Source organism: Micromys minutus, assembly GCF_963924665.1.
Source record: "Micromys minutus genome assembly, chromosome: 17".
Classification (NCBI taxonomy): Eukaryota; Metazoa; Chordata; class Mammalia; order Rodentia; family Muridae; genus Micromys; species Micromys minutus.
In genome coordinates, this window is record NC_137952.1 from 39,079,268 (window position 1) to 39,104,543 (window position 25,276).

General features: G+C 47.4%; 1 protein-coding gene across 4 annotated transcripts in view; it reads left to right on the forward strand.

Moving 5' to 3' along the window:
- Positions 1 to 25,276, forward strand: part of SHLD1 (shieldin complex subunit 1) — a 73,639-nt gene that overhangs the window by 20,315 nt on the left and 28,048 nt on the right. For 2 of the 4 annotated variants that reach the window (XM_080931330.1, XM_080931329.1), the window contains exon 2: positions 3,735 to 3,919. In XM_080931330.1, the coding sequence (XP_080787456.1) occupies positions 3,739 to 3,919 (181 nt within the window). In that variant the 5' untranslated portion in view covers positions 3,735 to 3,738. Of the gene's footprint in view, positions 1 to 1,977; positions 2,063 to 3,734; positions 3,920 to 16,232; positions 16,303 to 25,276 lie in introns of those variants that run through there. The other 2 variants (XM_080931327.1, XM_080931328.1) reach the window with 2 other exon arrangements.

The window sequence follows — 25,276 nt, forward strand, 5'->3', positions numbered from 1 at the left end:
GCCAACAAGATAGCCTTCGAATTTACAGATAGGTCCTCCTACCTTTGCTGGGATTAAAGGCGTGGGCTATGGGGGAGGGGTCTATTACAGTTTTAAACAGCAATATTAGTAACTTGATGCTTTCTTAAAATCTAAAGTGTAAACTACAGTATGTTTTGTACAGTAGCGGAATTGTGCCCCTGTGATAACGTTGGACTGTTATCACCCCAAGGAAAACTGTTGTGAGGAACAACAGTCCTGAACCCTAGAGCATCTCTCGGCCCACCACCTGCCCCCACCGCAGTCTTTTCTTCCGTCGAGGACACTGCTAGATGTGTCTGTGATTCAGGACTGTGTGTTTCTTGTGATGTGACAGTGGATATTGTACTGCCTTTCCCCTTGTCCTTTGCTTTTCTTTCAGAATAGAAACCATGAGCTCACTGTGTAGACCCAGCTGTGTAGTTCAGTGGTAAGGAAGGCCCTTGGTTGGTGTGCCGGAGGACCTGGGTTCGATCTCCCTGTCCCCTCTGTCTCATCGTTTCCTCCTGACACATTCGCTGGCTTCAGAAGAACACGTGCAGCTGCTTCTTTATGGTGCAGAGGATTCTGATTTTCAGCATGATTTTTTCGTTTGTTTGTTTCCCTTTGGCACAGTGCCCAGCTTGGAATTTGGGGCATTTAAGTGATCCAAAATGCAAAGCGAGACTATCACTTCAGGGATTCTTTTCATTAACGACACTCAATTTGATGTTCCTCCAAGGCACCTTTGAAGGCAAGCAGAATATACCGGTCTGTGGCCTCTTCACTCCCTCCCACTGGCCTCCCGTGCAGGGTGTTACATAAGGGAAGCAGAAGCCAGAGGTGCCAGGCAGAGGCCCCTGCTGGAGCTCCAAGTGTGCTTAGCTGTTAGAGCGCCCGCCGAGAGACGGGATGTTCTGTTTTATTGGAAACCTTATCTCTCCGCTCCTTTTAGAAGTGATCAGCTGATACCTTGGCTGATCCTCTGCCCGAGCAAGTGTCTGCAGCATGTGACTGGGTGTCCGCAAACAAGGACCTGGCCAGACGTCAGTGTTGATTTATCTTCTGTGCTTGCTGTCTTTGCCTGATTAAGGCTGTAGCGCTGAGGCTGCTCAGACACGGGGGATTGGACCTCCAGGCCTGGCTCATTCATTAGGAACAGCCCTTTAAAGTGTAATTTTAGGATTATCTGTGAAGCACTTGGTAATTCTTTTTGTGTGTTCTATTATTTTAACAGCTGTATAATATTCCTTGGCTTGAAATAATGCTTTCTCCCAAACCCATTCCTCTTCTTCCCTAAGTTCATTGACAGCTGTGGCATCCAAACTGTCCCTTCTAGTTGGCTTCCTTCTTAACTAATTTCTCTCCTCATCCAGTTATTAAGTTCTTGCCTCCTTTTAGTTTTTATCTATGTTCTTAATCTCCCCCTTAGTTTTGGTTCATAGGACTTTGGCCTAGTTCATAGAGGCTCCCTTACTGTGGGGGGCATGGTGTCTGCTGCTCATGGGACTGCCTGCTGCCAGGATTGAGCAGGCTCCAGTCCGTCAGCCTATCCTCTTTCCAGCTACCAAGTGTTTAAGCACAACTGTGTATCTGCACCTCTGGATGGTGTAAGGTGGCTTGTGGCAACCCTAGCATCGGGTTCTATCAGAAAGCTGATTGCTGTCAGCAACTCATGAGAGACATGGGCAGGAGTGAGGACACTTGTTTTTAGTTTTTTGTACATGGGTGTCTTATGTTTCATGTGTGTCTGTGTACCATGTTCTTACAGCACTCACAGGGTCCAGAAGGTATTAGATGCCCTGGAACTGGAGTTAAATGGTTTCAGTTGTGAGCCACCATGTGGGTGCTGGGAATTGAACCGAGGACCTTTGTGGACACAGCCCGTGCTCTTGCCTGCCGAGCCCTCTCTCCAGTCCTAACTCCTAGCTTTAAAAAAGAATATTTCCAGTGCTTCGTCTAACAAGCTACCTTGGAGGACTTCAGAACTCACCTAGAGACTTTCAGTATCCAAGATGCTGACAGAAGCCAGGTCCTTCCTGTCCTTTCTCCAGATGACAGCAGGGTAGGAAGCTCTGAGGACATCTAGCTAAGACCAATGGTGTGTTAGAGTCTGGGAAGATCCAAACAGAAACCCACTGTCCTCTCTCTCCTGAGTGTTGGGGTCACAGACATGAGCAACCACACCTAGCATAAGTGATCCCTTAGTTGCTGGGGTTACAGACATGAGCAATCACACCTAGCATAAGTGATCCCTTAGTGCTGGGGTCACAGACATGAGCAACCACACCTAGCATAAGTGATCCCTTAGTGCTGGGGTTACGGACATGAGCAGTCACACCTAGCATAAGTGATCTTTGATGCTCATTTTAAAGTCCCAGTACCCTGTGATGCTTGTGGCTCTTCCTCCTCAAACCCTTGGTTTTGCTTTATTTTATTTTTTAATTCTGAGGCAGGGAGTCCTCTAAGGGTCCAGGCTGGCTGTCCTGCCTCAGTCTTCTAAGTAGTTTCGATCATATGCCTGTAACACCAGGACTGGCTTAAACTGGTTATTATTCCTTTCCTCATGTTTTTGCATTAGCACACAGGGTAACATGTTTCATCCTTGCCTCTTCATACATGCACTGTGTTCTCGTTGCTCTCCCCTCCCCCATTAAACTGGTTCTCTTTTAGGCATGGCCATGCCTTCCCAGAAGCCCTGGGGTGGGGGTCGGGGTGGGGGTTGGGGGGGGAATGTCTTCCTAGAGCCCACCTCCCTTTCTTGTCTTCCTTCTCTAAATTCAGAGTCAACGCGGTGGGTTTCTGTTTGGATCTTCCCCAGACTCTGAGCTCCGTGAAGGACCTATGGTGAATATTCCCCTCTGTGTGCCTAGAGCCTGTCCCAGGCCACAGAGGGAATTCATGTCACTTGACCCTCACTACCAGATGAACAACCAGATAAGCTGGGAAGTCTTGCTCCCAGCTTGCCTCGGTATTTCAGGCGTGCATAGTATTTGGTTTTATAAAATCCAGATCGAGAGCTCTCATTATCTCAAACTTGTTCACCTTCCCTGTAGCCTAGACGTTTCCCCTTCAGCTGGTGTAGTTCAAGTCCTTGGGACCTGAGGCCGGAGGACTGTTTTCAGGCCTACATAGGAGCGCCAGGGTAGGCTGTGTTACAGTGTGAGATTTTTGTCTCAAGGGGGAAGAAGGAAGAAACAACAACAACAAAGTCCCCCAGAAACCTCCCCCCAAATCCCCTAAAAACCACATCCCAGATATTCGAATTTCCACTGAGCTCTAGTTCCATACAGTACCCCACAGGAGAAGAGGGTGCTGTGACTGTACTTCCTGGTTTTCTAACAACAGCCTCTTATTCCAGTGAAATTATGTTTACAATATATATCACTGTTGTTACGGTTTGTTTTGGTATAGTCTTGCTCTTTAGCCCAGGCTGCCCTCAAACGTGGAATCCTCCTGGGTCAATCTCATGAGTATTGGGATTATAGATGTTTGGCATTATGCCTGCCTCCTAGCTCAAAATAGGATTGATTTTTTTTTTTTTTTTCTCAAATGGGAGTATATCTGTCTCACATTAATGGAACTTGGTACCCAAACACTGGACCAAGGGAGAAGAGAAGAAAAACTATGATTTAGGGGAAGAAAGTAGCTGCTCCTCCGGCCTCCTCGGGCTGTGCTTTGGGTAGCTCCTGCTGCACAGGACCCATGACATGGAGCTGTCTTACCTCCCCTCACAGGCCTATGGAATCCCAGGCAGCCACACCCAGCAGCCTGTCAGGAGAGAGCTGTACCTTGGATCTACCCACAGTGTGTGACACCTGGAGTTACGAAGCATCCCAGAGAGCCAGCCAGGGGAGCAACAGCAACTCTCTGGGTTCTCTGGAACCCCATCCTTTTCCTTCTTCTTCGGATGCTGATCCAGGTAACTAGCACAGTTTGAATCAACCCACTTAAAGAAAACAGCAACTAACGGAGACACAGGCTTGTGGTTGTTCCTACTATGTAAGTCACCTCACCTAGGAAAGCACTTTACCCAGCAAAGCCTCCCTGACTCACAGGATGGTGTTCAGGAACTGGGGATGTGGAGGTGAACGCCCAGGTCCTTCCCTCATGGAGCTCAGAGTTTGGGGTGATCCAAGCACAGAGTGTCTAGACAAAGGGGAGCAGGAAGGGAGGCAGGTCTTTGTTATCCCGTTTCTGATGTCCGTCCAGATGCACTCGGTCCAGGGGGATACTTGGTTTGATAAAGAGAGTGGAATTGAACTTTGTTCTTTTAAGACAGCAGGAAACAGCAGTTTCATCCTACTGTGTGCAGGGGAATGAGGAGGATTGAGGTGTCAGTGCCTCTTCTGGGAAGGATGCTCTGGACTGATGCCAGCTGTGAGTGTGTATGTGTGTGTGGGGGGGGGGGGGTAAGGACTTTCCACTGTGTGGGTCCCAGGGATTTAATTCAGCTAATCAGGTTTGAGTCACCATCCCGGTCCCTTGTGCTCTGGATTTAAATAAGAACCTTTCTGTAAAATTTCCTAGCTGGATCGCAGACGTTGCTAATTTAAGGCTAATGACAATTAGCACGCTGGAAAGCCTGTCTCTTTCCCACTAATTATCCAATCTATAATCTGTAAACCTGGATTCAAACTTAAACAAGCCACTAGGGCTTGCAATGTAGACCAGGCTGGCCTAGACCGGCCTTGAACTCACGGAGACCCATCTACCTTGTCCATCAGAATCCTGGAACTCAAAGTGTTCTGCCACCACTCCTGGCTCCACGGCGACTCGGTTAGGCTAGGCTTGAGCTTGCTATGGGGACGAGGCTAGGCTTGAACTCCTGGTCCCCGTCAGTCTGCCTTCCCAGTGCCGGCAATACAGGTACCTGCTCCCACGCCTAGCCAGTGTCTGTGCAAGAGGCTGTTTTTGTCGTTGTTTTGATTTGTTTTTTATTTCCATGTTGAGTCCATTCACCCCCCATCATTGCATGTTTGTAAGTAGTTGGAGCTATGGCTTTTCTCCCGATAGCCTGCCAGCAGGTTCCTGCCAACAGTTTCCTCTTTCTGACAATTCTGGACCAGCTGTGTGCTCAGACCAGGCTTGCCTTTACTTTGATCTCCAGGGGTATCCCCATAACTGCTGTCTGGGCCCAGATCCTTAACACCTCCAGTTCCTAAGCCAGTGTTAGTTTTTGTGTCTCCTGTATTGCTAGGGAATTCGTCTTCTGAGGAGTCTCCCCACTGGGGGGGGGTGGTCATTTGGGGTAGCTCCACAGTGTTCTGCAACTTCAGTATGTACTCAGGAGCCCTGGGCAGTGTTGGTGTGGCTTGTGCTTGGCTCCAAATATAGTCAGCTCTGGAGAGCCAGCAGAGTATGCTGGGGTCTGGGGATGGCGTTCTGATAATATCCTCCCTGGCCATTAAGTTGGATAGGAGCCAGGAGCTGACTGTGAGAATCCAGTCATGGGCTGAGGGCTCAATTGTATAGCGTGTCTGGCATGCCAAAGGCCCCAAGTTCAATCCCAACAGCAGAAAACTAAAAGATATATTAGAATTCAATCCAACAACCCCTTTGTCATGATCTCCATGACATCCGGGCATGAGTTGGGAAAGAGTGGGGTGTACAGCAGTGGCGTGGGGCAGCCTCCAGATGGTGGCATCCAACTAATTGCAGCAGGCAAGCCAGCTGGCATCCGCCAAAGCCCAGACCTAAGCTATGCACAGTGAAGGAGGCTCACCTGGGGCAGGGTCACTGTTCTGACCCCTAGGAGAGTGGTAGGGGAGAGGACGGGCTTCAGGGTTTCTGTTCTCTTTTGTTGCCTTATTCATTTGCGACAACGTCTCAGTCATAGCACAGGCTAGCCTGGAACTTTTCAGGACCATCTTAGAACGGGGACTGGCCCCTGTCCTCAACTTCACATTTCACGCCGTCAAGGGGTCACGGCCCTGGTTGCTGGTGAAGCTTCCTGCTTTCAGACCTCAATGGTTGACGCTGCATCTTTGAACAGCCTTTTATATTGGAAAAGTAAAGTGGAGAACGTTTTAAGTTTTAAGCAAAGCCACCTTATATAAAGGTCTCTGAGACTTATCACCAGAACCATCCATGTGCAAAACCACTGTTTGGGCAGGTTTGGGCGTAGTGCCAAGAGGTCTGCACCTTCCTTTGACACGAATTAATTTCATGCAAACTTACTGTGAGCTTTATCGGAGGACCGAAGTGTTATGGATTCCGGAGGCTGGAAGCAGTGTTTCTGCTGGAGTTGTAGGCCCAGCTTCCTTCCACCCTTTCTCTGTTTGCAAAGCTGGTGTGGGGGTTTCGATGGTCTACAAATGAAGTAAGGCCAGGTACACATCCTTGAGCCTGGACCACAGCTCTTGTGTATACTGCGCCTGCTGTTACATTCCAAGCTGGTATATTTCCTGCCCTGCATCAGGGCCTTCATTCATGGTGGGGGAGGAAGAACTCCTCGACTGTGCCGTGTGCATCAAGAAAATCTTAAATTTAAAGAGTCCCAGGTATCCTGAGTGGAAGACGGGACACTGGGCACAGCGATCCCAAGCTGTGACCTCTCCAAACCCGCCTGACACAGAGCCAAGATGCTGGCCCTTTTTACTTCTTCGTTCCTTGACTGCTCTTTCCCAGGTACATAGCCACCACCCCATCTACCCACAGGACAGAGCCTGCTCTGGCACAGGTGCCTATGTTCGTGTTTAAGAACCAAGCTGACAGACACCTCCTACCCTCCCTGGATGTGTCTAACCCATACCACTCCCTGCACTAGAGGAGGCTCTTGGAGGCAAGAGGAATGAGTTTTTAGATCACTTTCTAAGAAATGAAGGAGTTGTAAGGACCCCAGGAATAAGTCAGGAAAACCTTGAACATTTCTCCCATTTCAGTCTGGTATACTAGGGCTGGAGAGGCTGGACTTAATAGCTTTGTGTGTATGTGTGTGTGTGTGTGTGTGTGTGTGTGTGTGTGTGTGTGTCCTGAGGAGAGGCTGGGCTTAATAGCTGTGTGTGTGAGTGTGTGTGTGTGTGTGTCCTGAGGAGAGACTGAGCTTAATAGCTGTGTGTGAGTGTGTGAGTGTGTGTGTGTATATGTGTGTGTGTATATATGTGTGTGTCCTGAGGAGAGACTGGACTTAATAGCTGTGTGTGAGTGTGTGTGTGTATGTCCTAAGGTTACCAGGCAGGCACTTCTCAGGAAGTACTGTTGAAATAAACAACCACTGCCTCACACAGGCTTAGTCATGAGCCTCCTCCCCGTGCCTGTCCTGGAAGATAAGGGCGAACGAAAACTCACAGCTGCCAAGAGGTCTTGGGGCACGCTTCATCCCAGTGTGCGCGACCCCCGAGATCGCTTCCTCTTCGGCAGCCCTCGCTCAGCTCCTTTGCCTCACTTTCAGGACCCTGTAATTTTGTAGCCATGTTATTTGTTCGAAACAACCGATTGAGCAGCAAGGCAAGGCTGTAGCAGCAAGGCAAGGCTGTACAGGGGCGTGGCAGCTGACACAGACCCCTGGGACCACCCATTAGGTGAGCCCGGACTCCCGTTTTAGGCTGAGCCACCGCTTAATGCCTGAGCCTCCCGAGACCCTCTGATGCTCTCCCTCCTTGATCAACTCCAGTTCGCTCCGTGAGCTGTCCAGTCTTCCATCCCATCCATCACCACCAGCTTCGGACTTGGCAGTGGACTTGAACTTCTTGCCTGTTCGATAGTCTCTGGACGCAGGACTACAGAGACACACGGATAAGCAGACGCAAAGAGCCATATAAAGCAATGGTCTCCACTAACTGTCAAAGGCAGGGTCACAGGTCCCTTAGGGCACGTTCTTCTGTGGTATGTTGTGGCCCGATAAGGTAGCCTACCTTTGTCCTGCAGGTACTCACAGAGCATTCTAACACAGAGCAGTTGTTTAGACACAGCAACATGGGTGGAGGAGATCTTGGCGCTTTCCTCAGACTAGAACTTTTGTCTGAGAACAGTGCTGGGAACCGGAATGGAGACAGCAGACTGGAGAGTTAAGTATACAATAACTCTTTGATGATTAAAGGCTCCTGCTGGCAGGTGACTATAAACAGTACTTTAATGTCCCTTGTGGGTTTTCTTGCTTTCTTTCTTTTTTTTTGAGTCTGTCAACATCCCAGTCTTCAAAGGTATCCAGATAATGTAATATTTAAGAATAGGTAAATATGCTTTATCCTGTTTATAATTCACATGGTATCTCTTTGTAATGCTATAAAACTCTGTTATCATAGCGAAAACAATCACAGACTCTTGCAGTCAGTACTTCAGACTGGAAGTTACGGAATAATTGTAGAATTCTGGGTTTGGGGCTGGAGAGGTGGCTCAGTGGGTAAAGCACTTGCTGAGCGAGCGTGGGGCCTGGGCTTTCCGGTACACAGCACCCGTGTGGCAACTGGGCATGGTGACCAGTGTCTGTAACAGCTGTCCTCACAGGCTCCTCGGGTGACCTGACATTCAGGACTCGTTCCACTGTGTCTCCCTACAGTGCAAGGAAAAGCTTTGACTGGTGGAGTCCAACGTACCCGTGTCTAACTCACAAGAGGCAATCGGGGAGGATAAGTTATCGTCTACCTGCTCTAGGTGCTGTGCCACAAGCATTTATTCACTTGTGTGTGTGTGTGTGTGTGTGTGTGTGTGTGTCTATGTGTGTTTGTGTGTCTGTGTGTGTGTATGTGTGTGTGTCTATGTGTGTTTGTGTGTGTGTGTATGTGTTTCTGTGTGTGTTTGTGTGTGTGTGTGTGTTGCTACCAGGCAGCAACCCCAGAGCTTCTTTTTGATTCCTAAAAGATTGTTCCTTTTGATTCCTAAAGCCATCCCCACAGAAGTAAACACTGTTGTGACCTCTGTGTGACCTCTAAGGAAACAGCCTTAGAGAAGCTGGTGTTCAGATTTGGTCTAAAGAGTGCTCGAAAGCTGAGACTCAGCTCTGGGTCAGGTTGACTTCAGAGGCAGGACTTTGAGGACACGCACACACGAGGTCTGTAAGGACTGTTAAATGCTAAGCTGAAAGCTCCTTCCTGCTGACTGCCCTCCGACAGCAATACATCTCAGGAGCCAACCACGCCTCCTGGCTCACCTGAGACACACACACACACACACACACACACACACACACAAATATACATGTATAGACACATACTCACAGACACACACGGAAACATACATACACAGACACACGCAGACAGACACACACACAGAGACACTCAAACACACACAGACAGACAAAGATACTCAAACACAGACAGACAGACACACACACACAGAGTCATCACCACCCTCCCTAACCCCACGCTGTGGAAGAAGCACCTTCAGCTACCTGCAGACCAGCTGCAGAGAAGACATCAGAAGCTCCATTTTAGGTGGAAACCAGGGAAGAAGCAGAAACTTGGATTCTAGCTGTCTGCTGGAATGAGTGAAACCCTTATTTTACTCTGAAGACATTTGCTCACCCGCCTCTAGGATGGTCTCTTGGCTTTGACCTTTGAAGTGGAGCTTGGGTTCCAGCCCAGGCCTTTGTATTTTAGACACAAGTCACCACTGAACTGTGAATCACATGTCACTAGAGCCTTTGAAAGCTGCTGGAGAGTCCAGCTTCCTGGAGCGTGGCCTTTAAGGGTAAATGCTTTTGTATTCACTTCTGGCCTCTCTGTGCTTGACCGGCTTACGCCCCACAGCTGCTGTGCACAAACTTAGGCCTTGACCTCTGAGTGGATGCTCAGGGCAGCACCTGGTATATAGTAGGTGGTCAGTTAAGGCTGATAGACTGAATAAATGAAACCTGTTAAAATTTAAAAGAAAGGGGCTGGAGAGATGGGTCAGTGGTTAAGAACACTGGCTGCTTTTCTGGGGAGTTAGGTTTGATTTCCAGCATCCACATGGCAGCATGCAGGCCTCGGGGATCCCACGCCCTCTTCTGTCCTCTGTGGGCATTGCATGTAGTTGGCACATAGATGTATGTGGGCAAAACACCCATACACATAAAATGAGAATTTATTTCATTTTATTTTTTAAGATTTAAGGGGGCTGGAGAGATGGCTCAGTGGTCAAGAGCACTGACTGCTCTTCCAGAGATCCTGAGTTCAATTCCCAGCAACCCATGGTGGCTCACAACCATCTGTAATGGGATCCAATGCCCTCTTCTGGTGTGTCTGAAGACAGCTACAGTGTACTCATATACATAAAATACATTAAATTTTTTTTAAAGATTTAAGGATTCAAAGTATTGTTCATAAGTGCCTGCTCATAAATTTGTAATTTTTTTGACACATTCAAGCAATGTTTGATCTTGCCTATGAGGGTAGATGACAAAGTCCACAAGGTAAAAGTGTGCACAGGCCCTTCGGATTTATTTAAACCACATTTAGAAAGTGACTAGTCCACACTTCTCTCTATGCACCCCACTCACTTTTTTCCTCGAAAAGGGAATTCTTGGGGCTGGAATGGTGGTGCACCCCTGGGAAGCTGAGGCAGGAGGGGGAGGGAAAGGAGGAGGATTTTGAGACTAGCCTGAACTGCCTAGTGAGTTCAAGGCCAGCGTGGGCTAGACAGTGTGAAGTCTCCAAGGTCAACGTGCTTGCTGTTTGGTCTGATCCCAGGAGCCCACACAGTGGAAAGAGAACCAACTCCATAAATAAATGTGGTTAATATATAAGCAAAAGAAAATAGCAAAAGAGGAAGAGCAGGGTAGGAAGTGATGGAGCTTTAAAGGTATATCATGTTACCGAGTGGAATATACTGATGCATATATGTTCCGAAAAGAGAGTTTATTCACTGATTGTATTTACTTTGAGAGACAAGGTCTTGTTGTATATCCCTGGCTGGCTGGGAACTCACTATGTAAACAGGGCTGGCCTTGAACACTCGGAGATCCAACTGACTCCTTAGTGCTCCAGTTAAAGACTCATGCCCTCTGGGCTGCTGCTGTGGGAGCAGCATTTCACTTTGTTTCCTCTGCTGGTCCTGAGCTCAAAATCCGTAGTCCTCAGCCGCTCAGGTGATGTGATTATAGGTTTGTGCCACTGTGCCCTGAGGGAATTGTTTCAGCCATTCCGTGCGCTTGTCTGTGTGTGTGTGTGTGTGTGTGTGTGTGTGTGTGTCTGTGTGTGTGTGTGTGTGAGTGTAGGTACCCGCAGAGGCCAGAGGTATCAGACTCCCTGGATCCGAAGTTACAGGTAGTTGTGAGCTCCCTGGTGTGGGGCTTCTGCAAGGAACTCTAACCACTGAACCATCTTTCCACTCCAGGAATTGTTTCTTAATTCAGCAAATATTTCCTAATAAGAGCACATAAAATTATAGAATGAAGGATATTCCTTAAGATTGCTTTTAAAGGTTTTTTTCTTTTTTTTTTTAAAGGCAAGATATGATCTTTCTATGTAGCATGGCTGCCCTAAAACTCACAATATAGACCTTGAACTCACAGAGATCTGCCTGCCTCTAGCTCCTAAGTGTTACTTGTACCTAAACTTCTGGGACTGTAAGCCAGCCCTAATGAAGTGTTTTCCTGATTAGGAGTGATTGTGGGTACCAGGTGTGGTGGTGCACACTTTTAATCCCAGCACTCGGGAGGTAGAGGCGGGTGGCTCTCTTGTGAATTTGAGGCCATCCTGGTCAACAAAAGCAAGTTCCAGGACAGCCAGGGCGGCTACACAGAGAAACCCTGTCTTGAAAAAGCCACCCCCCCCAAATAAAAAGGTGGGGTGGGGTGAAGGGTCTGTGGGCATGGTGTCTCTTCACAGCAGTAAAAACTCTTAAGACAAATGGCCTCTCAAGAGCAGTGCCCAAGGTTATCCTCTGGCATGCGTGAGTACACACCAGACAGGCACACAAACACAGGCAGATACACACACACACAAACACGCATATATGCAAACACGCCTTCTCCTTCAAGGCCTGGATAGAGTATCTCTTCCCACATCAGGAGTCTTGTGCATTCTGGGGAGTGTGATCACCCACCACTGTCAGTCAGGCGGCCAAATATGGACAGGGCCTTGATTTGCTTGCTGTCCTGCTACGGAGTGGACACCTCCCTCCCTTCCCAACTCCTGCCCCCACAGCTGTGCTCTCCAGCTTTTGGTCTGCTGAAAAGCCTTGGGGTAGCCATGGGTGAGCATGTGGGGGTCAAAGGTAGACAGAGCTCTGTCAGGGCCGCCTGGTATAAATTGTTAGACTCTGCCTCACAAACAGCTAATTCCTCACCTCTGTGTGAGATCCAAGGATCAAAGTCAATTCAGTTTTTCATGACCCGCGCTTGCACTGCTGGTCAGTCTCATTTGCCTGCAGATATTCTCCTCAGCATAACCGTTTCTAACACATACCAGCACTTTGGGTCTTTTCCTACTAATAAAATGATAAAATAGGATGGCAGGTGTTTCTTCCCAGCATGTTACAGAAGTTGGTGTTTCTGTACTTTCTCATCTTTTTTTCTAGAGTTTTATGTTTTGAGATAAAATCTTTCTGCGTAGCTCAAGCTGGCTTCAAGCTCAGGATCCCCTTGTCTCTGGGGATGACAAAGGTGAGCCACCAGACCGGCTTTCACTTTTCGGAGAGTGACGGTTGAGAATTTAAGTTGAGCACGGTATAGAATACGAAGTCACCCATGAGCAGTGCTGCTTTAGAAGGGCTAGTTTGGGGTGGAGGTGGAGGTGGCTGCTTTTTATACAGTAATATCAAATACAGTAATATCAAATGCTGCGCTCGGCTCTACTGCCCTCTTGTGGCTGCTGTTCACATATTTCTGAGGGTGGGTGGGGCGCTGTAATCTAAGTGAGTTAAACCTTTTGTTATTCATTCTCTGCTCTGATTAAGCTGACCCCCCACCCACAGACAGACAGACAGACAGACTGACAGACAGACAGACAGACAGACAGACTGACTGACTGACTGACTGACTGACAGATGTACACAGTCATGATTCGGATTACTCAAGACTCGGGCATATGGGAAGCAAGAGCTATAGATTAAGCTATACACCCGGCCCCTCTCCTGTGTTCTTTGTAGAAGCTGTCTACAAGGGGTAGAGAGGCTCCTTTTTTGAAATTGGGATCTTAGGCTGAAACCTGAGAAGCTAATTTGTCACTGTCCCCAGTGTCAGGTGTCATCACTATGTATGTGTGATGTGGTCTAAGAGTATGTTCATTTATGTGCAATAGTGTTGTCTGTGCATTTACCAATAGGGCTTGGTGTTGGGATTCTGTAAACCCCACCCCACGGTTACCTGGCAACAGCCAGGTATGCTCCGTCCCAGTTACCGGACACTATAAAGGGGGCTGCTTGCCCCCTCCTTTCTCTCTTGTCCTCTTGATCTCTTGCGCTTTGCTCTCCCTTCCTTGTCCCTCCTCTCCCCCTCCCCCCCTCTCTCCACCTGCTCATGTCCAGCCTCCTCTTCTTTACTCTATTTCTCTCTCTCTCTCTCTCTCTCTCTGCCCCTACCACCCTCTTAACTCCCCTCCCCATGCCCTGAATAAACTCTATTCTGTACTATACCATGTGGCTGGTCCCTCAGGGGGAAGGGATTCCTAACATGGGTCCCCCAGAGGCTTCCCCCTTACCCCCAGGCCTGGCCTACCTCCCAAGAGTATATCCCCCTCCCCCACCCTCTTCATCTTTTTCCTAACACTTAGGCTTTTTCTTTGGGAAAGAATAAAGGATGAACATGTTTCCTCTGCTGATAGAATTACGGTCACATTAAGTGCAATATGGCATTTAAAAATCCCGCCCTACTCTCCCTTTCCAATAACTGGGCCTGGTGCCCCCTGGGTAAGCATCCCTCGGGCATTATCCTCTGCCCACTCTCACCCTATTTTAATTTCAAGACAAAGTCTTACTACATTGCCCAGGCTGACACAGCCGTGTTCGAGACCAGACAGGCCTTGCTCTGGGGTGGTCTTCCTGACTCATTCTTTCAGATACCTAGGATTACAGGCCTGATGCCCAGCTGCCCTTACCCGGTGCTGGTGGTTGAACTAAGGCCTTACACATAGCAAGTTTCTGTCATTAAGCTACATCCAGCCTGGATTTCTTCCTTTCCCTCCTGACAGGGTCTTGCTAAGTAGCCTTTGCTGACTCCAAACTCGTTAAGCATTTGAGTGTGACTTTATAAGTCTGAGATTTCAAGTACATACTTTAAGAAGTCTTAAAGCCGTGCCCTCAGTTTCCTTTTGAATTCAGGGCCAGCCTGGGCTGCACGGCAAGACCATCTCAAGTGCTTGAAAGCAAAAAAACAAGGCATAGGCTGAGGCTCTGTGGAGAGCAGGGCTTGGCCCCAGCGTCCACGTCAAAAGCAGAGTGGCCAGTTCACCAGTGCCCGAGCTGTGGGAGGAGCTGGGGCTTGCTGGCCTGCTACTGAGCAAAACAAGTTCCGGTTCTCTGTCAAGGGCATATGTCAGAGTGACAGAATAGGACATCTGGTATCCTCCAGCCTCTGCAAGTGCATGTCTACACCACACACACACACACACACACACACACACACATACACACACATTCACACCATACACACCACACACACACACTCATTTACACCACACACACATACCACTCACATACACACACACACACACTCACTCATTCACACCACACTCATACCACTCACACACAATCATTCATACCACACACACGCACACACCACTCACACACACACATACTCACTCATTCACACCACACACACCACATACACTCACACACACACACACATACCACTCACACACACTCATTCACACACCACACACACATACACCACTCACACACACTCACACACACACATACCACTCACACATACCACACACACACTCACACAAAGAACAGAAAAGAAAGAAATTAGGTCTCTCTAGAAGCCTTATGTTTGTTTCTATCTTCCTACACCACATCTCAGAAGCCCAGGCTAGCCTTGAATTCACTAAGTAGCTAAGGATGGCCTTGTACCTTTTTGTTTGTTTGTTTGTTTGTTTTTTGGGACAGGGTTTCTCTATTTTTTAGCTCTGGCTATCCTAAAATTTGTTAGGGAGACCAGGCTAGCCTCAAATTTATAGAAACCCATATGCTTTTGCCACTGTGCCCAGCTGGTAATGTCTGAATGCAGTGTCTGGGAAGGCCAGAAGAGGGTGCTGTATACTCTGAAACTTGTTTGTGAGCGTCCGTGGCTGTTGGGGATTGGATTTGCGTCCTTGGAGAAGACTTTTAAGCACTGAGCCACCTCTCCAGCCACAACAGTGGAAGTTTGATAGAATAACATCAGTGTGGGCCCAGGGGCTTTCATTATCTTTTGTTTCTGGAGGCACCAGCCGGGCTATAACTCACCTTGTAGTGGAAGCTGGCCTTGAATTTGCCTGCCGAGTGCTAGGATTATGGGCGCGAGCCACCATGCTGGCTCCCAGGTGCTCTTGTCTGCTCTGGTCTTGGACACAGCAACAGTGGCAGGAATGCTAACTTCAGCCATCTTGCCTGTGCTTATGCTGTGCAGATACTTATGTGTGAGTTCCTGTTTTTGTGTGTCCGTTGGGTATGAACTGGGATATCCAGGGCAAGGGAAAGAACAGGGTAGTGGCCGATGGCATTTATTTATTATATATAAGTACACTGTCGCTGTCTTCAGACACACCAGAAGAGGGCATCAGATCTCATTACAGATGGTTGTGAGCCACCATGTGGTTGCTGGGATTTGAACTCAGGACCTCTGGAAGAGCAATCAGTGCTCTTAACCACTGAGCCACCTCTCCAGCCCAGACTTTGTTTTTTAAAAGGAAGAAATGAGTTCAGACAATAGGCTCTATAAGAACATATCTAAAGTTTTTCTGTTGTGGAATTACTTCTGCTGGATTTGGGAGAGGGGACTTTACTTAGGTGTTTGCATGATAGTTAGAGCATTTGGGATAAAGTTAGTCTGGCTTTGTATGGTGTGTGTGTGTGTGTGTGTGTGTGTGTGTGTGTGTGTGTGTGTGTGCGCGCGCGCTTGTTTGCTTGCTTGGAATCAAATCCAAGGTCTTCTGTCTGCTAGGCAAGCTCTATGCTGCTGAGCCATATTGCCAGCCCAAGTTAGTTTATTTCGTTTGTGTTTGAAATACATTTGTTTGTTTAATGTGTGGGGTGAGGTGTGCATGTGGAGGTCAGAGGCAAGTTATAGGAGTCGTTTCCCTCTTTCCAACACGTGGGTCCCAGGTATCAGAAATGGGTGATCGGGCTTTATTTACCTACTGGTGGATTTCAACAGCTCTGTTTGCATTTAGATGGGATCTCACAGTCAAGCTGGCCTTAAACTCCCTGCCTCAGCCCTGCCCCCAGGTACTAGGATTACAGGTAGGAGCCACTACACCTGGCAGCTTTGTGTGTGCATGTGTTTTAGGTTTGGTCTATTTTGTTTTATTATATATATGTGTGCGTATATGTGTATATATATATATGTGTGTGTGTATATATATGTATATATATGAATGATAGTTTTTCTGCATGTATGCATATACACTATGTGTGCATGCCTAGTACCCTCAGAGGACAGAGATGGGCACTGGATCCCCTATAACTGGAGTTAGAGATAGTTGTGAGCCACTCTGCGAGTCTTGGAAACCAAACCCAGGCCTCTGCAAGAGTGACCAGTGCTCTTAGCCACTGAGCCGGCTCTAGTCCCACAGCAGTTTTTAATAATAAAGTGTCCTTCTTCCTTTTAAAAAATAGAAATAAAAAAAATATCCCAGCAAAATATAAAATCAAACGTGAGGCCAGATATGGTGGCGTATGATCCCAGCACCAGTAGCCACGGGATTGCACAAGCTCAAAGCCAGTTGGTCTGCATACATATTGAAAGTTCTGTGTGAAATGTGTTAGTAGAATTTACACAAAGTGTCTCCCACAGAGCATCTCTGTAAACAACTAGGTCCTTTCTGCTGCTTCCCTGCACCTGTAAGTGTATTTACACAGATACACAGGTACCTGAGTGTTTAGACGCATGAATCCTCATCAGGTTTTAAAAGCATGTGGGGGTAGCTCTGGCCTGTGGCTCAGTGGGAGAACTCGTGTCCAGCATGTGTGAGGTCCTGGCTTTGAGTTCTGCCAGGAAGAATGGGTTCCGGATACCATACTACCTTGTTCTTCTTTACTGCGTCAGGGCACCCTGTCACACTAGTGTGTGTGGAGCATTCCTGTTGTCATGGCTGCATGAATGACACAGGATGGATGTTTAGTTACTCAGCCTTTCACTGTCACTGACAGTCTCGGATCTCCTTATACACGTATCTCAATGCATTCAGTGAATAAATACTTTCACCGATAGAATCAGACCTGAACGTATAGCTCTGTCGCTAATGTCAGGCATTACCAGTGTAGTGGATTTTTATCCAAAAATACGAAGTCCAATAACTAACAAAAGATCTTCTCAAAAATGTGCCATAAACATACTTTTTTTTTTTTTTTTTTGGTAAAAGCAGTTGAAAGGCTGAAGCAGGAGGATTGCTATGAGTTCTAGGTCTGCCAAGACTATAGAATGAAATCTCTAAAGGGGGGAGGGGTAGCACTGGGGAGATGTCTCACTCAGTAAAGTGCCTGCTACGAAAGGTGAGAGAGCCCAAGTTCTGATCCCCAGTACCCAGATAGAAGCAGCTGAACCCTGTTGTCATCCCAGTGCTGAGGAGGGGGGTCCCAGATAAACCCCAGGAGCTCACTAGCCATCAAGCTTAGCCGAATAGCTGAGCTCCACATTTGGTTAGAGATGTTGTAGCAAGGCATAAGGTATGGGGCAGGAGAGATGGCTTAGCACTTAGGAACACTTGCTGCTCTTGCAGAGAACTGGATTCAGTTCCCAGGACCCCCATACTGGTCAGTCAGAACCGGGAACTCCAGCCCCAAACACCATCTGGCCAAATGGGCACCTGTACACACATAAACCCATACACATAACTAAAAATAATAAAGATAAAGTAGGCTGGGGAACAGTGGAAGAAAAATCCAGTGCTAATCTCTGGCTTTTACACATGTGTTCATGTACCCACACACACATTTGTATATACCCACATAAACAAGTACATCTTACACATGTATGTGTATTTAGAATTCAGTTTTGTTAGGAGCCAATCTTGGTGGTAATTTTGTCTTAGAACATCAAATTAACACCACACGCAGGAACGTAAGGATGGCTCTTTTGTTTTTAAGTTGCTGGGGTCCAGGGACAGAGCTGGGCACACTCAGTGGCACTTATGGAGGTGGGGGTGCAAGAGTAACTTCTCCTAGGAGGAGGTGGGAAGTGTTGGACGCTCTTCTCATTCCAAAAATGTACTTGTAAGTGATTTATGAGTGATGACAGCTTGTAAAAGTTACTGGATACTGTAGCTGTATAGAAAGGATCTGGTTGTACGTGTTTGTACAAAACTAGGAAACCCACGCAGTTCCATGAAGTGAGTATGAACCACAGTTTAGAGCCATGGTCCTCCACCTATGGTTCTCCAGCCCTTTGGGGAGGTCACATATCTGATGTCCCGTATATCAGGTATCTACATTACAATCCATACCAGTAGCAAAATTACAGTTAGGATCGCCAAACTGTGAAGAACCATGTTAAAGGTCACAGCATTAGGAAACCTGAGAGCCACAATTTGGAGTCATCCCTGAGAGCAGAGCCCGTCTGTATGGTGTCGTTAAGGGAATCATTAGAATTGAACTTACCCTGGGCTCACAGCCAGGTCCCCTACTTTCCTCTTTATCACAGTTCTGTGGTCAGATGGCCAAGGAGCAGCATCAGGTAAGGTATGGCCCTCACAAAGTCATGGCGGCCTCCAATACCATAGTCCAGCTTGCTCCTGACTGCACTTCTTCTGATCTATCACTGGGAATGGCCCAGTGCAGCTGACCCTCAGCAGCTGCAGGGGGATGGTGTCCTCTGTGACCCTGCATTTTACAACAGCCTTGTGGGCTGCAGAGGTAACTCTACTGGGAGCAGTCTCATCTCCCATCGGGCACAGGGGGACTCAGCACTTAGGGTTGGTAGAGCCTTGAATGTTCCGCTGGCTTCCACTGGGTAGAGGTTCTTCAGTGTTCGGGCTGGCTTTCCCACCAGAGAGTTACCGCTGTTCACACCGAGGCCTCACTGTCACCCTGGGTTGGGTTCCGTTTCTCTGCTTTGTTTCGTTGTTTGTTGCTGTGCTGTATCATTCAGTAAGAGGCTGCCCTAGATGCAGAGTAACCAAGGGAACCAATGCTGTGGTGGAGGATGCTGACACAGCAGATAGCTGCTCTAAGTAGCTGCAAGGCTTTGGGGGAGCTGTGTAATTACTTCTCACCATTGTGTGTGAATGAGGGCATTTGCTTGCGAGTCTGTGGCGACCTTAAGTCTTAAACTCTTGCATCACTGCCACCGCAGATGTGCTCTGGGGGGTCAGGAGAGGTTGCCAGTAGGCACATAGAGATGTTCTGTTCAACTTGTGCTTTTGGAGCACCAGACATAGTCTTCATCTATCTATCAACCATCAAATACTTGGTTAGCTCTGCAGAGGTCCTGGCATTTAAGAGCATCTTATAGGTTGAATCTGGACATCCAACTCCAAGCAGTTCCATCAGTAATCAAAAGATGGCCCCAGCCACCGTTGTTACTTCTGCAGTAGGGGGTCAGCATCAATTCATATGCACATGTAACTTAAACAGACACTCACTGAGCTCTGATCCACACACAGTTGGACGAGAGCTATAAAGGGCCTCTTCTCTAAGTAAAGACATAGAGGGCAGAGTTTAGAGAAATGCTCCCAGGCCAGAGTCTCTGTGACAGTTTAGGGACAGAGGTCTTAATAGTTCCCCTTACTCTGAGAGTGTGTTCCGCCTGTGATCTCAGCCGGTCACAGGATAAGGGAGTGGAGGTCTGACCTAACCACATAGAAATCATGTGCTCTCTGTCCTAGTGCTGTGATAAACACCATGACTAAAAATAGCCTGCACAGGCAAAGGGTTGTTTCAGCTCTTGGGTTTATTACAACTTCCAGGTCCACACTGCACCTCTGAGGGGAGTCAGAGCAGGAACTAAAGGGAGGAACAGAAGCAGAGGCTATGGAGGGGTGCTGCTTACTGGCTTGCTCCCTGTGGCTTGCTCAGCCTGCTTTCTTATACCTTCCAGGACTACTTGCCTAGGGGTGGCACTGCACATAGTGTTCAAGACCATCCCACATCAACCATTGAACAAGAAATACCACATAATCACAAATCAAGAAAACGTCTAATGGGTTTGCCTATAGACCACTCTGATGGAGGCATTTTCTCATTTGAATTTACCTCTTTCCAGATGACCCTGGCATGTGTCCAGCTGACACAAGCTAACTAGAATACTTTCTAAAAAAAGCTTCTTGCCACAAACTGGACAAAAATTCAGCCATTGTAAATTCCTCCTATAAACAATCTTCTCTGACATTGGGGTACTGATGCTGAGCTGTCGTCTCTGACATTGGGGTACTGATGCTGAGCTAATACCTCACTAGCAATAGAATAACTGATAAATGGGTTATGTCTGGGAGCTTGCATTAAATTCTCTTGCCTCTCTTTGCCCATGGTAGATAATTCTCGCCCATATTTCTCTATCTGCAGAATGGTACTGATACTCACATAGTTGCTATGAGGGTTAAGTGAGTCAATACACATCTAACCTCTTCTTCTTCTTCTTCTTTTTAATTTGAAGATCTATATAGATTGCCGTAATAGTTTTAATTTCCAAGGAAAGAACTTTAAAAATATCACTCTCCTTGCAAACCTATCACAATTTCTGGAAGAATTGATATTTGCATATCTAAAATGAAAAATCCCAGAATAGAAATCAGCCTTCTGTAGTCCCTGCTTTTCTCACTCGGTGCTGGCTCGTGAGCACCTCCTACAGGCCAGCGCCTGGAGGGGTTCAAGGCAGCCAGCATATTGAGCTGCTTCTTGTGCTGGGTGCTTATTAGCAAAATGGAGGATTAAAACAATATTGATAACTTGCTTAGAGTCGATGCATACAGAGTCTAGACCTCTGAACAGTGTTGAGTGAACTCTGGAAGACAACCATCCCTGAGGGGTTTCTATAAAGTTTTATAGGTCATGTTTGTTAGATCTGAAATACTCAGTAACGTGGTCTCCCTGCTTTATAAAACTGGCCAGTGGGAGAGTGAGCTTTGGTTTTGCTGTGTGAATTGCCTTCACTGGGAATTCTTTATCGTTGATGTACAGAGTTCTTTTCATATTATACTGGGGTATGTACCTGGCCCCTAATGACTGGATTTCTTACACCATAGTGTGTGTTGTTCATCCAGTTAAGAAATGGCCGCTGAGCACCAGAGGCTCCAGGCCCTGTACATGGCACTGGGGACAGAGGATGAAATAAGAATCCAACCATCCCAGGAGCTTTTCAGATTCTAATGGAAGAGGGAGAGAGACAGTTAAACAGAGACGTGTGTGTTAGGTGTGTTGTGAGGAAAAGAAAGGCAGAATTAGAGATGGGGAAGGGGGTCAATTAGAGATGGGGAGAAGACGAATTCATAAACGGTGTTAGAGATGGGGGGACAATTCATAAACGGTGTTAGAGATGGGGGGACAATTCATAAGCAGCATTTGAGATGGGGAGGACAGTCAATTCAGATAAGATGACCGGCAAAGGCCTCTGACAATGTGATATGCTTATACAATCTGGACAGACCTGTTTGGTATTAGGAAAGGACCAGGAAGATGGCCCAAGCAGGGAAAGGTGCTTGTCACTAAAGCCTGACAAGTTGGAGTTCAGTACCCAAAACTGACACAGGAGAAGAAAATCCACTTCACAACATTGTCCTCTGACCTTACACACAAACTAAATAAATGTTAAGAAAACGAGGGCTGGAGAAATGGCTCAGTGTCATTTCTGAATGAAGAGCACTGACTGCTCTTCCAGAGGTCCTGGGTTCGATTCCCAGCAACCACATGGTGGCTCACACCCATCTGTAATGAGATCTGATGCCCTCTTCTGGTGCATAAGAAGACAGCTACAGTGTACTCATATAAATAAATCTTTTAAGAAAAGAAAAAGAACACAAGAAAGCAAGTTAGTATATTTTCTTTTGCTTATCAAGTGAGTTCTGTGACTGAAATGCCAGTTTCCGGTGCAAAAGGAAAATGTAGGTGCAGGCGGACGCTCTGGAGTTAGGCAGTTCCAGGTTGTGCTGTGGGCGCTGGAAACTGAACCCCGGACCGCGGCTGGAGCAGCGAGTGCTCAAAACTACAGAGCCACCCTCCAGCTCTGGGGATGTTGTTTTCTGAGACAACATTTCATGTAGCAAAGCCTGACCTCAAACTTGCTGTATAGCCAAGGACAATGTATTGTCTCATGTAATCTTACCCCTCTTCCAAAAGACGACCCCCGTGTCGATTTTACAGGTCCGGAAACAGGGTCAGAGGCAAAGCTCTGTGCCTGCGTACTGTGGCCTGCACTCCTTGTTTCCCGACTTAATCAGCTCTTGCTCTCTTTCCTTAAGCGGCACTCCTCCTCGGCAGGAGCTCCGTTATTCTTCTAGTTCTAAAGTCTAAATACACCCCATTTTAAAGCAAACACATTCTGATGATAGGCGAATCTAACGATATTGAAGATGATTCTTCCCAAACCCAGTTTTGCTTAACCGCAGTGCCTATCTTGGGCATCACTGTGATCTCGTGGAGTGTGGGAAGCATCCAGTGAAGCCTTCTTGACTTCAGATGCCTCAGGAACTGCAAGCGCTGTTTAAACTTTTGTGGTTATGCCCTAAAAGTGACAGAAAGGAGCAAATACGACACGAGGGCTCGTGAGTGTTCGTGTAGCCCCGCTCTTTGTAAAGTGTTTGCCCGGGGACTTCTAAAATTCAGAATCTAGGCTGGGTTTGGTGGTACACGCCTTTAATCCCAGTACTCAGGAGGCAGAGGCAGGTGGGTCTGTGTATAAATTCAAGGCCAGCCAGATCTACAAGAGAGAAACCCTATCTTTAAAAAAAAGTTTTTTTTTAAAACTCAAACTTAATAAAACACAGGAAAGCCACAAACCAAAGGTATTGAGGTGAGTCCACGTAAGCAAATGTAAATAAGTATAGATCGTGTTAACTTTTATAGACTTGGCAGCTTTTTGCACTACGAATAGGCACTCAACGGGTGTTCCCTGACTGGCCCACTGGACACACTCAGTGTCTTCATTTAGCAGACGTATGTGAGCACTTACTCCAGGCTCCGTGCTGTCCCCTGGGGATGACATATAAGCAAAAGGCAGCCTTTCCCATTTGGGAGATGAATAACCAGGAAAATGGATTTATAAAATATTCATAATAGAAGCTGTTTTCACTTGAAAAGAATTTTAAAAGCAGAATGAAAAAACATGAGCAAGTTTGTAAGATAAAGCGTGGGGAATTTTATGTGATCGTAACCTGCCGGCCATACCTTAGCCCAGGCTTTTACCTCTGTCACCTTTGGTCTGCTGGGTTAGCCTGCAGGCTCTCCAGTCAGCTTTGGCCTATCTTCTTTTCATCTCCAGGGGTCGTTTTTACACAAAGAGCCTAGCGAGGGAAAAGCCAGCCTGGTGTACTGCTGAGGTATTGGATGATGTCATAGCTATTTATAGTCTTTTGAAAAAAAACTTTCACCATCTGAGTTATAGCCGCTGAGAAAATTGATTATGGAGCTACCCATTGTATGCATAGTAATTAAGAGGTTTTAGAAACTGTGTGGAAATCTATGACTGACATTGGTCTTTTTGCCTGTAAGGTACTGTCTGGTAAAGAGTTTTTAAAGTTAATATATTTATTTTTATGTGAGTACACTATTGCTGTCTTCAGTCACACCAGAAGAGGGCATCTGATCCCATTACAGATGGTTGCGAGCCACCATGTGGTTGCTGGGAATTGAACTCAGGACCTCTGGAAGAGCAGCCAGTGCTCTAACCACTGAGCCATCTCTCCAGCCCTTAGTAAAGACTTTTGTAGTGCACTCAGTATGGAGGGCTAGGGAGTTTGGCTACCCTCAGGGAGCAATAAGACATTATCCCAAGCCGAAGGGCCGGGACACAACACGTGTTGACTGTTTCCCATTTCGGAGGTCAGAAACCCAGGAGGGCTTAGCTTGGCCAAGTGCTCCTTCTCTCTCCGTGCTGATGTTGAAGCCCAGGCAAAGGTGGAGAACCTGCTTCTGAGAAGCTCAAAACTCTGGTTTTTCTCCAGAGACCCCTTTCTTGGGCATCAGAGTGTCCTCAAAATATCACAGAGAGAGTAGGAGCGGGAGAGGGAGCGGGGGAGGGAGAGAGACTTATGAGTATGAGGATCTGGGCATCACAGAGCCCAACACCGATGAACCCTGGAAGAGAAGCTCCCAGGGCACGAACAGCAACAGCAGACGTGGGAATCGTTGGTTGCTATGGGGAAGCCCCAGTTCCCCTCTTCAGAGTCCTGCAGCCTGGCAAGCCAGAGGCATGCAAGTGGAGGTGCCTGATCCCACTGCTACCAGTCTCTTTCTCCCTCAAGGCTGCTAAGTTGCTAAGACCTGACCAGGTCTGTAGGCTGGGCTGCCCGCTGGCCTTTGGCGCCCCCTCCTGTCCAAATCTGAGCCTGGCTGTTGTCGGCGTAGGAAGTCATGTTATCTGCTTCCTACGATTCTTCTTCCTCCCCAATTTACTGAGGAAAAAGAAGCGGCTTTCTCCTCCCCTGCCACCAGGCTCATCTGCCTCCAGCCCTCACAAGAGCCTCTGCTCTTGTCACACGTCTCTTCGAAGCCTCCTTGTCACCAACATCACACCTCAGTTCCCTCAACCCCTACTGGTTGACTCAAGGTTTATGATCGGTTTTGTTTTGTTGGGTTTTTGAGTCAAAGATCCCTGGCTGGCCTTGAACCCTCCTTCTTCTAACATTTACTTTTATGTAATAGGTATTTTCCTGAGCCTACCTCTGTGCCCACAGAGGCCAGAAGAGGCACTGGATCCCCCGTGACTGAAGTTATAAACACTTGTAAGCCACCCAGTGTGGGTTTTGTGGACCCAGATCTTCTGGAAGAGCAGTCTGTGTTCCTAACTGCTGAGCCATCTCTCCAGCCCCGAGTTTTCCCATTTATGTGTTACCATGTTTTGACTTCTTACCAAAAACCTGCAATCTAATTTTTTTTTTTCTGAAATTATCATACATAATGATGTGTGCACAAGTTCCAAAGAACCTCGTGGGTTCTGGGTATTGATCCCAGGCCGTCAGCTGACTGCAGGTTTCCCAGCCTGCTTTCGCTAGCTAAGTTAGTGCTGGCCTCAGCAGCGCATATACTAAGGGTGGGGCAATCCAGAGATTAGCATGGCCTCTGCGCC